Source organism: Drosophila ananassae, chromosome 3L (assembly GCF_017639315.1).
Source record: "Drosophila ananassae strain 14024-0371.13 chromosome 3L, ASM1763931v2, whole genome shotgun sequence".
NCBI lineage: Eukaryota > Metazoa > Arthropoda > Insecta > Diptera > Drosophilidae > Drosophila > Drosophila ananassae.
The window spans coordinates 8,011,506-8,022,383 of record NC_057929.1 but is presented as its reverse complement, the minus strand read 5'-3'; the positions used below and the strand labels follow the sequence as shown (position 1 = coordinate 8,022,383).

The 10,878-nt window shown below is 44.7% G+C and overlaps 6 protein-coding genes across 7 annotated transcripts; 4 read left to right on the top strand and 2 right to left on the bottom strand.

Moving 5' to 3' along the window:
* The first annotated feature begins 60 nt into the window (after positions 1-60).
* Positions 61-966, top strand: LOC6494721 (DNA-binding protein SMUBP-2). 2 transcript variants are annotated; one of them, XM_001959761.4, is made up of 2 exons: positions 61-220; positions 280-966. In XM_001959761.4, the coding sequence occupies exons 1-2, from the start codon at positions 214-216 to the stop codon at positions 756-758; spliced, it is 486 nt and encodes a 161-aa protein (XP_001959797.1). In that variant the 5' UTR covers positions 61-213; the 3' UTR covers positions 759-966. The 2 variants fall into 2 exon arrangements, with proteins under 2 accessions (XP_001959797.1, XP_032306026.1); XM_032450135.2 differs by having other exon boundaries at positions 85-220; positions 283-966.
* On the top strand, positions 914-1,667 carry LOC6494722 (UPF0598 protein CG30010). The gene is made up of 2 exons (XM_001959760.4): positions 914-1,060; positions 1,117-1,667. The coding sequence occupies exons 1-2, from the start codon at positions 914-916 to the stop codon at positions 1,615-1,617; spliced, it is 648 nt and encodes a 215-aa protein (XP_001959796.1). The 3' UTR covers positions 1,618-1,667.
* On the bottom strand, positions 1,591-2,704 carry LOC6495893 (protein crossbronx). The gene is made up of 4 exons (XM_001959759.4): positions 2,502-2,704; positions 2,377-2,441; positions 2,210-2,313; positions 1,591-2,156 (listed from the first exon to the last, which is right to left on the bottom strand). The coding sequence occupies exons 1-4, from the start codon at positions 2,585-2,587 to the stop codon at positions 1,683-1,685; spliced, it is 729 nt and encodes a 242-aa protein (XP_001959795.1). The 5' UTR covers positions 2,588-2,704; the 3' UTR covers positions 1,591-1,682.
* Positions 2,705-2,878: 174 nt separating this feature from the next.
* On the top strand, positions 2,879-3,891 carry LOC6494723 (alpha N-terminal protein methyltransferase 1). Its single transcript, XM_001959758.4, has one exon. The coding sequence runs from the start codon at positions 3,002-3,004 to the stop codon at positions 3,764-3,766; it is 765 nt and encodes a 254-aa protein (XP_001959794.1). The 5' UTR covers positions 2,879-3,001; the 3' UTR covers positions 3,767-3,891.
* A 1,201-nt stretch (positions 3,892-5,092) lies between these two features.
* LOC6494724 (cysteine--tRNA ligase, cytoplasmic) lies at positions 5,093-7,896 on the top strand. Its single transcript, XM_001959757.4, has 6 exons — positions 5,093-5,383; positions 5,448-5,937; positions 6,000-6,686; positions 6,749-6,893; positions 6,951-7,549; positions 7,611-7,896. Exons 1-6 carry the CDS (start codon positions 5,205-5,207, stop codon positions 7,734-7,736), a joined length of 2,226 nt encoding a protein of 741 aa, XP_001959793.1. The 5' UTR covers positions 5,093-5,204; the 3' UTR covers positions 7,737-7,896.
* Positions 7,879-10,802, bottom strand: LOC6495892 (exostosin-2). Its single transcript, XM_032450249.2, has 4 exons — positions 10,686-10,802; positions 9,041-10,630; positions 8,826-8,985; positions 7,879-8,769 (listed from the first exon to the last, which is right to left on the bottom strand). The coding sequence occupies exons 2-4, from the start codon at positions 10,566-10,568 to the stop codon at positions 8,268-8,270; spliced, it is 2,190 nt and encodes a 729-aa protein (XP_032306140.1). The 5' UTR covers positions 10,569-10,630; positions 10,686-10,802; the 3' UTR covers positions 7,879-8,267.
* Positions 10,803-10,878: the final 76 nt, after the last annotated feature.

The window sequence follows — 10,878 nt, the reverse complement described above, 5'->3', positions numbered from 1 at the left end:
CAATTAACCATCAAAAATAATTAAGACCTTATTACACTTAATACAGTTGAATATATGTTATATTTTAACTAATATTTAACTATTCGCGAGCGTATTAGGAAACTATTACCTTTTTAAAGTGGTGACAAAAATGTCACCTCTAACTTATCGATAAACAAAAACAATAATCCAAAAAGCTAAAAGTTAGCAATCTCTTCAAGGCGAAATTCTTCAATGGCAGGTATGTCATAGAACCATAATAAAACTAAGACTTAATATATAATATATAATTTTCTACAGAAGATCCAGATAAACCCTCCACCTCTAAGAAGTCCGACGATTCTCCTCTCTTTCCGCCCGCCAAGCCAGGAAAACGGGTGGATTATGGGACAAACGACACACTGGAGCTGCTTGAAAGGATTCCTAGCCAAGTGGTGGATCTCAAGCTGGACGATGTGTTGACGGCGGTCAAAGAAGTGGACAACCTCTGTGACTATCCGCGCTGCAAGACCAAGACGAGCCTTATGGGCCAGGATTGTCACCACTGCAAGAAGAGGTTCTGCTTCAAGCACGGATTGCCGGAGGTGCATGGCTGTGGGGAGGACATCAAGAGGGAGGAGCGCAAAAACTTTCTGCATCCAAAGCCGATAAAAACGATACGCCAGGAGGAGGATGTCAAGAATGCGAAGAAACGTCTTGATGCAAAGCTGAAAGACATGCAGGTGGGGCGCATGCAGAAGGCTAACGGCGGAGGATCCAAGAAAAAGAAAGGAAAATAAGACACCTTGGAAAATAATATATTAGGAAAGGAAAATTGTTTATTTTAATCAAATATAAATTTACAGTTACATACTCAAACACAATATCAGCTGTAGTAAACAAAAGTCAGCTGTTTTCTGTTGCATATTTACAAACGCAACACTTGGAAATTAAAATGTTTTTACTACGCTCTAGGCAGTTAATAAAGCCGGAAATTATTAAATTTAATCTACAAGCCTCCCGTAATTTGCAATATATTCAAGGTCAGTCTCCGGAGCCAAAGATACGTGAATACTTTTACTACATAGATCATGAGGGAATGGTGAGTGTGGCAATAGATAATATAATTGATTGTAATTATCGAATAATGTTTCTCAGCTCTTTCTGGACGATGCCAAAATGAAGAACTTTACCAGCTGCTTCAAGGAAAAAGACTTTCTCCGGTTCTTCTTCTCTCGACTACGGCTGAACCACACGGACAGATACGAAAAAGACTTTCCCTACATTTCCCTTTGCGGCCGGGAGAGAAACTTTATAAGGTGTGATGATACGCCGGTTGTTTTCACGGAGCAGATAAACAAGGATGACAGCGAGGTTCTCAGCTATGCCCACTCGGGGCAAGTCCTTACACAGGCCTACGAGCCTCAAAAATTATATATGGATCCAAGAAATGGAAGGGTTTATCACCCAGCAAAGCCCCAAGTAGGTGGCATTGGGCTGGTTCGCTCCAAGTTGGCAATAGAGCTAAGCCAGCACTTTGAATTTCCGGCAGGCGACCCATCTCCCTCTCATTTCCTTTGGAACGGAGAAAGGCTGAAGCTGGAAAACGACTGGGTCAAGGATACTAAACGATTTCCAATGAACGAGGAGTGTATATAATATAGATTACAATTGAGACATTACAGTTATATATAGCTTATATGTTACAATTATTGTTACTTTTTTTACTCAATGCTTAAAGGCTTGAATTCGCCTTCTTTAACCCAAGAAAGTCCAGTGGCATGTCCCCCATTGGCTTGCTGAGATGCCTCCGCCTTATTTCTGCCAGCTTTAATGCGTTCCAAGACTGGACCATGAACGTCTGGTTGGAACTTTTCGAATACTATGTAGTGTGGATCCTCCGTGGGTGGAGTGTCATAGATGTGAGCCTTGCTTTCCTTAATATTTTCCTGAACTCTAGCCGCGTACTCTTGCCTGTTGTTCATGAGCAGTTCCGCAGCCTCTGCATTCTTAAGCTTATCGGTTTCAATGCCACGAATGCTGTCTACAGGATCGAAAAAGATGGCTTGCATGTACTTGAGCACCTGCCACAGATGATCCTCGCCGCAACGCCACTCAGAGAAAGCATGGCTGATGTCCAATGTGTGGGTGAAGGGACAGACGTGAGGATGCATCACATCCTGCTGGAAAATTATAGACTAAGGAAAATGGAGCTGAGATTTGTATGCTTTTTTCATATTTTCAAGCTTACTGGAAGACTTTTTTCATCCGGAAAACGGTCGGGCAGCAAAATTGAGAAGCGGAAAACACTTTCCGCATAAAATCCCTGGCGTCCAAAGAACACACCGTACCACTCTGAAATGACATAATTATATACATAGGTTTGAGAGCCTCAAATGCATATGTTTTGGCACTTACGCAAAGAGTTTTCATAGCTGGGTATAACGTATATTCCACTTAACTTCTCCGACTCGATCATTTTGCTAAAAATATTATTTTTAAGAAAATTAAGTTATCTTAAAAAGAGTATGTTCAAAACTCACTACTCCGCCAAGATTTTATACTCTTGCTGGATAGTTGTGATCAGCAACTTTTCGTCCTTCTTAGAAGCATCTAAATCAAGTGTCATGGTTAAGATTAAAACAAAATAAAACACAAAACTTTAAAAATAAACAAGGAAAATATTATTTTTCCTCAAACAGCTGTTCGTGATAGAGCTGCCACACTCCTAAAAAGGAAATAAATGGCAGCACTGATGCCAGAATCAGAAAACAAAAATAAATGGATATTTCGCTATTTAATTGCACTTACATGTTGGAATAAATCTCAAAATAGTATAAAAAATTAATGTTTACAATATAAATACAAGTACTACGTAAATCACTTCATTTTTATCCATTTGTTTCTTAAACCCCTTGAAACCTGTATACCCTAAGCTTTCGTTGTACACGGTATACAAACAGCATCAAAGCATGCTGCTGTTCAAATTCACAAAATCTTGACAAACACTGCGAAGGAGGAACTATCTGCCCAGCTTTAAGCCATGGAGGTAGCCGGCATTAACAACCAACAGGAGAAAACGGAAAACAGCGTGTCAGTGGAAAATGCGGCGTCCACAAGTGCCGGCATCACAAAAAGCTTGGCGCCGGAGCCCGAGTTTTACGGCAAGGCACAAAAATACTGGTCGGAAGTTCCTGCGACGGTGAATGGAATGCTTGGAGGCCTGGGGTACATCAGCGCCATCGATATACAAGGTTCAAATACCTTTCTGCGGGAGATCAGAGTCCCTGGGAACAAGCTGGCCCTGGATTGTGGCGCCGGAATCGGAAGAGTCACAAAGAATTTGCTGCTTCCGCGATTCAGTCGTGTGGACATCGTAGAGCAGGATCCCGCATTCGCCGAGAAGGCCAGAGAGTACTGCAGCTCTGAAGGAACAGGCGGATCTGGGGAATTGGATGAGATCTTCAATGTGGGCTTGCAGAAGTTCGCGCCCACGAAGCAGTACGATCTTATCTGGAGCCAGTGGGTACTGGGCCACCTCACTGACCACGATCTGGTGTCCTTCTTCCGGCGCCTGCGACAGGGATTGGCGCCGGGCGCCTACTTCTGCATGAAGGAGAATGTGAGCAGCTCCAGGAAAACGGTAGAGGATAAGCAGGATTCCTCCGTAACACGGCCCCTAGATCAATATGAACGTTTCCTTAAGGAAGCCGGTTTCCGTATTGTGCGCAAGGTGAAGCAGCAAAGTTTCCCCAAAGGCCTCTTTCCGGTTTACATGATTGCCTGCAAGCCCGTTTCCAGGGATTGAAATAATTAGTAGTTTAGATGCGTACAGGATGTACTCAAACAATTGGACCAGGAAATTAAATGTCACAACACTAGCTAGTCACGAAATTTGTAATTTTTAGCAGTGAATAAATAGGCTTGAAATGTTTTGTTCGTTTGACCATTAAATAATGAAAAAATATAGTTTCCCTAAATATTTTTAAAGAATTGAAAGTTAAAATTATTTTCTAAAAATGTTACCAATAAAAACAATATTTTTTAATTGGCAGTTTCAATTTATTTTTAATTTAAACAAGAAAGGAAAGCTAACTTCGGGCGGAGCCGAAGTTTATATACCCTTGCAGCTGAGTCGCAGTCCGCTAGGTGGCGCCACCCATCTTATATTATTAGATATATAGCGGATCGTATATAGTTGGCCGATCCTTATGAAACTTGGAAAATCGAATTTTTTTGCCAAAAGAGGAATCCATTGAAACTCCCATCCTTCTAACTTGAAAAACAACGAAGTTATAGCATTTCCGATCAATCAGTTATATGACAGCTATAGGATATAGACGGCCGATCCTGATGACATTTAGCAGATCATATAAGTTGGCCCAAATTAGAATGCACAGAAAGTCCCATCCTTCTAACTTGAAAAACAACGAAGTTATAGCATTTCCGATCAATCAGTTATATGGCAGCTATAGGATATAGTTGGCCGATCCTTATGAAATTCGACAAATCAGATTGTTTTTCCCAAAATAGAATCTCTACCAAATCCCATCTTTCTAACTTAAAAAACACCAAAGTTATGCCAATTTCGATCGTTCTATGACAGCTATAGGATATAGTCGGCCGATCCTTACGAAATTTTGTACATAAGATATTCTGGTCAAATATAACATGTGTAGAAACTCCCAACTCTCTAACTTAAAAAACACCAAAGTTATGGCATTTCCGATCAATCAGTTATATGGCAGCTATAGGATATAGTCGACCGATCCCGGCCGTTCCGACTTATATACTGCCTGCAAAGGAAAGAAGGGTGTGTGCAAAGTTTCAACTCGATAGCTTTAAAACTGAGAGACTAGTTTGCGTAGAAACAGACAGACGGACAGACGGACAGACGGACAGACGGACCGACGGACAGACGGACAGACGGACAGACGGACAGACGGACATGCTCATATCGACTCAGGAGGTGATCCTGATCAGGAATATATATACTTTATAGGGTCGGAGATGTCTCCTTCACTGCGTTGCACACTTTTGACCAAAATTATAATACCCTCTGCAAGGGTATAAAAATACGTTAAAGAATCGTTTAAAATCGTGTAGCTTGGCAGTTCCGGCCAGAGTTGCCACCACTTCCGATACAGCTGTTGCTCATGCTCCCGGAGCTGATGAAACTTTGCCGCATTGCAAGTGCACGCCGATTGTGATTGTTTATACGTACGCAAAAAAAAAGATTCCCGAAGATGTCTAAAAGAGTTCAACCGGCGTGGCAGGCTCCCAAGGCGGCGGAACGCCCCAAACTGAAGCTGTTTAACAGCCTGACCCGCCAGAAGGAGGAGTTCGTGCCGCTGGACGGGAATAATGTAACGTGGTACAGCTGCGGGCCCACCGTCTACGACGCCTCCCACATGGGGCATGCTAGGTGAGCCGAACGCCACATCAGCATGGTGTGCTTCATATCTTATCTCATCCGAAACCTTCCACAGATCTTACATTTCGTTCGACATTCTGCGGAGAATTCTGGCGAACTACTTTGGATACCACATCCACTATGTGATGAACATTACAGACATCGACGACAAAATCATCAAGCGGGCCCGGCAGAACCATCTCTTCGAGCAGTATGCCAGCGAGGCGGGTAAACTTCCATTGGAGCAACTGCTTGGCCAGCAGAAAGAGGTCCTGCAGAGGTTCGAGGCCACCTGCGCCAAGAACACAGACCCGGACAAGAAGATAATGCTGGACAAGACTCTGTTGCGTATGAACGACGCCGTGGAAGCCCTTACCAAGGCTGTGAGCAAGGGCGACGAAAAGGAGATCTCAGAGAAGCGGCTACATTACTTAAATGAGGCAAAGGACCCCATAGCCGATTGGTTGGATGCCCAAAAAGGTGCCGGAATCAACGATAACGCGGTGTTCGAGGCTCTGCCTCAGTACTGGGAAGATCAGTTTCACAACGACATGAAGTCATTGAATGTGAGTCATTGCAGTACCAAATTGGATGTGATTCACTTAATATAGCTTTTCAAAACTTCCAGATCTTACCACCTGATGTGTTAACTCGTGTTTCGGAGTACGTACCTCAGATTATAACCTTCATTCAGAAGATCATCGACAACGGCTTGGCTTATGCGGCGAATAGCTCTGTCTACTTTGATGTCAATGGATTTGACAAAAGGGAGAAGCATCATTACGCCAAGCTGGTGCCAGAGGCCTATGGTGACACCAAGTCTCTTCAGGAGGGTGAAGGCGACCTGTCTGTAGCCGAAGATCGCCTCTCGGAGAAACGTTCTGCCAACGATTTCGCGCTTTGGAAAGCGAGTAAAGCGGGCGAGCCCTGGTGGGACAGTCCTTGGGGCAAGGGACGTCCAGGTTGGCACATTGAATGCTCCGCCATGGCCTCTGACATCTTTGGATCGACTTTTGATATTCATACTGGTGGAGTGGACCTCAAGTTTCCGCACCACGACAACGAGCTGGCACAATCAGAGGCGGCTTTCAACGAGTCTGAGTGGGTCAAGTACTTCCTCCACACGGGTCACCTCACTATTGCCGGCTGCAAAATGTCCAAGTCGCTGAAAAACTTTGTGACCATCCAGGAAGCCCTGAAGAAGCATTCCGCCACCCAGCTGAGGCTTGCATTCCTTTTGCACTCCTGGAAAGACACTCTCGACTACTCGGAGAACACCATGGAAATGGCCACGCAATTCGAGAAGTTCCTCAACGTAATGAACGAAAAATATCATTGCTTTTCTGATTTTAATTTCCCTTTTATTCTTTTTGGTAGGAGTTCTTCTTAAACGTTAAGGATCTGACCCGTCATGTGCTTTCCGAAGAGCCTCGCCGGCAATTCGATACCTGGACTGAAGTTGAGGCAGCTTTACAAAAGAAGTTTTCCACGGCCCAGGAACAGGTGTATGCTGCTCTTTGCGGTGAGCCATTCAACGCTTAATATTTAATCATTTTATAACTCATTTTTTTCATTGCAGACAACATTGACACTCGAAGCGCGCTGGACATCGTTCGGGAGCTGGTCTCCGCATCTAATGTGTACATTCGAGACAACAAGAGTCGTCTGAACAGCTTATTACTCCGAAATGTGGCCACTTACATCACAGACTTGCTGCACGTTTTTGGTGCGATTGCCGGACCCCGTGGTGGCATCGGGTTCCCCATTAGCGGAGGCTCAGGATCTCAGGCTGCTGGTGCAGATCTGGAAACGACGGTGCTACCTTATGTCCAATCGATGGCTGAATTCCGTAATCTAGTTCGGGAGCAAGCCAAGGCTCTAAAAGCCTTTGATATTCTGAAGCTCTGCGATGATCTGCGCGACAATGTGTTGCCCAATTTGGGAGTGCGATTGGAGGACAAGGATGGTGGGCAGTACGCTGTGAAATTGGTTGACAAGGACTCTCTTCTGAGGGAACGGGAAGCCAAGCTGGCCGCTGAGGCAGAAAAGGCAGCCGAAAAGGAGCGTAAGAAGCAGGCAGCCGCCCAAGCAGCGGCAGCCAAAGAAGCTCAACGACGAGTGAATCCCAAAGAAATGTTCCTCGGGGAAACAGAGAAGTACTCGGCATTCGACGAAAACGTAAGAGCTACAGATTTTTCCCATAAAGACTATTTAATAATGAATTTCTAATCGCTTTTAGGGCCTGCCCACACTGGACAAGGAAGGAAAGGAGGTAAGCAAAGGACAGATCAAGAAACTGCAGAAACTTCAGCAGCAACAGGAACAGCGGTACAAAGAGTATTTGGCCTCCATCAACACGGCGTAAAAGATCAGAGCAATCGTCGCAATGATATTAGCTTAGCATTTAATCCATCGAAAACCTTAAAGCTCACCTTAAATTCTAAAAAAAAATTACAAATGCAGGAGATTTCAGAACAAGCTCAAAGCAGATTCGAAAAAATAAATCATTTTTATGGTAATATCAACTTTTAATGTTCGCGTAATTTCTATTACATGCAGCGGTCCTGAATTCTATTCAATAACTAGGGTCTAAGAGAGTGAACTTATAAATAAATTAAGTTAACAGTCAACTCATAAAAGCCAATCCAATCCAACAACTCACTTTTGCCTACAAAGAGCATCGATTTCTGAAGACAACAAGCCGTCTTTCTAAACAGAATCTACTCTCTGGTTATAGATATATAGATGCAGACTGAGATCTAGCATAAATGGCCAAATATAGCCAAGAGATATGTTCTTCATATTGCAACTTCGACAAAATCGGTCTCCCCACTGTAGTTGAACGCTATTCCAAGTCTTTGGTATATCTCCTAATTCCAATGGAATGTTTTGCGGCTTACAAGCTGCCAATGTCGTTGTATCGCTTCAACTTTTCGGGGAAATTGTCCCGGAACAGTACGGGGTCCGCTCTGAACTCCACCGTGCGTAGCGGCATGCGTCCGTAGATTTTCGAGAAGCGATCGATGCAGGCCGAACGCTCTCGCATGTGATTCAAGTCGGCGGACAGCATCTCTGTGTTGGTGCACTCGGGGCACTTAAATTTCTTCCTTGGAGTAACCTTGATCGGTGGATTATTCGTGATGTTGGCCACTAGGAAGTTCATGGCAATGTCCTCGCAGTTCATGTGTTCATCAACCCAGTCCTTGATATCGCCCGGCATGGCATGGGTGTACATGTGGCTCCAGAACTTATGATGAAAGGCAGCGCCCGTCAGGACCATGGATATTTGGTTTGTCCACTCGGATTCGTAGTGCCAGCGCATGGTGTTGTTGTCCCAGACGTGAATTCGGCTCGGAAAGCCTACTATGTGGTCGGGAAACTCGCGCCAAACTTCGTAACTAAAATTAAACAATTGTTAGTTCAGATAAACAAGTTGTAAGTAATATAATAGTACCCGAAATCCAGCTCGTCTGTGGTCAGCATGATGATATCATCATCTATGGTTAGTATGGCTTCAGTTTCAATTTCCGGATAGGGATAAAAACGATTAGATAGCTTGTTCTCCTTGGTTTGTCGGATCTTCAAAGGCTTGGAGATGGAGGGAAATGTAGACACTATAGAAGACATAAAATTAGAAACAGAAATCGAATCCCTTAAGAAAGAACTCACAGTGCGGAGGAGACTTTTTCTGGTTATTCCAAACGACCAGGATACTTTGCAGCGATGGAACAACGGATAACTTCTGAATCAGCAAGAAGAGGCTCTCCACACGATCGTATGTGAGAATAACTGCTGTGAATCCCTGGGATTTGGGCGCCAGGGTGGGCAAGAAGAGCGGATTAAAGGTGGAGCGGGCATTTGTATCGATGACGTTCCACTTGCGACTGCTGCGGGCCCGCAAAGGAAAGATGCGACTCTCCAGTATCTCCAAAGCAGTCAGTGTCACAGTTTTCAAGTCCTTGAAGTATTTGGAATAGAGCCACTGGACCTGCTTCTGCATTTCCACGATCTTTATATTCGAAATGGCTTGGAGCTTCTGCATTACGGAATGCAGTTCAGACTCCCGAATACGCACAGAGGCGAGGGACCAATCGATGACATCCTCGAAGGGCATTATATAGTTGTCCACAGCAACTACAGGAATGCAGTGCTGGGACATGATCTCCACCAAGTCCGGCTGCCCCAAGCGAAGGCTTTTGGTGATCAGACAGAACTTTCCGCGGGAAAGCAGTCTTGGGTATTCGAGAGACTTGTGGTGCTGGGATACTGGGCATCTAGAAGTCAGATCCATGTTCTCACAGGCTCCCAGTAGCAGCATCTGGTCATTATGGGCCAACGCCACCTCTCGCATGGTTCTTACGAAGCGAGGCAGTATATTGAGCTGAGCCACTAACAGGAGGAATTTCCTCTGAGCTGTTGCATGAGCATGCTGCGGCACCAGGCGCGGACTCCATACGGGAATGGAAACATCGAAACCCGGACGATATGACCAGGAGTCGAAGCCACCGCCAAAAATAATTGCATTATCCGTGTTTACGTCCAAAACGGTGTTGTACGATGGAGCCGCACCGGGCAGCATGTTGAAGATGATATGGTTTGCTCCGCGATCCCAGAAGTCCAAGGATGCCAATGCAGCGCCGGCCAAGTGCTTGTCAAAATTGTTCTGATTGAGCAAGTCCAAGCTGGGCAGGAAGAGGCACGCTTCGTTAGGATTGGAGGTGTAGTAGCGGCTCTTCAGCACTGCCTCTAGGATCTGGAAGTACTCGCTCGAGAGGGTGCTAGCCACATTGTCGCTGCGTTCGTCCACAAAATCCTGCAGCGGATAGATATACACCTTCAGGCGGTCGTGCTCGCATTTGTAAATGTTCAGGCAGTCCCAAAAAGTGCAGTTTACATTCCGCGCTCGCTGCTCAGCTTCTGGGTTGATGGGCACCTCCTGAATGTTCCCCAGATCTAGCACCAGGGTATGGGATTCCCTTTTCCCATGGAAGAATCCATCGTGGGGGCTGTTGGAGAGGTCCCACAGCAGAAATCCGGCGCAGAGGGCCACAATGACTAGCAGTCCATAGGTAAGGAAGTTGAGAATCTGCTCCTTGGGATTCGAATGCGAAATGGAGCGGGACTGGGTCACCAAACCCACAAAATACCTAAATTTGTTCATTTTATCTGTACCCAATGGAACACCTGAGATAGTCATCTCAGTCGGATGTGGCTTAGTCGCTTCGATCTCTACTTCATTCGGGTGGTCTGCAACTGCGCCTAAAACACATAATAAGTTAAAAATAAAGAATTTTCTTTAAATAAAGCTTCTTACCTATACTGGCTTAATGGCTCGTGAAAATAACAATCAGTGATGCCAGTTTGGCTATTACCTAGCTTTTTCTAGCCAATCAGCCAATCAGCTGAAGGTCCTTAAAACAGTGTGCCCATACTTTTTTAAACATTCACTCAGACTGCAAATTTGAATCAGAAATTAAAAGTCAAATAAGTTTATTCCTAAAATTTAA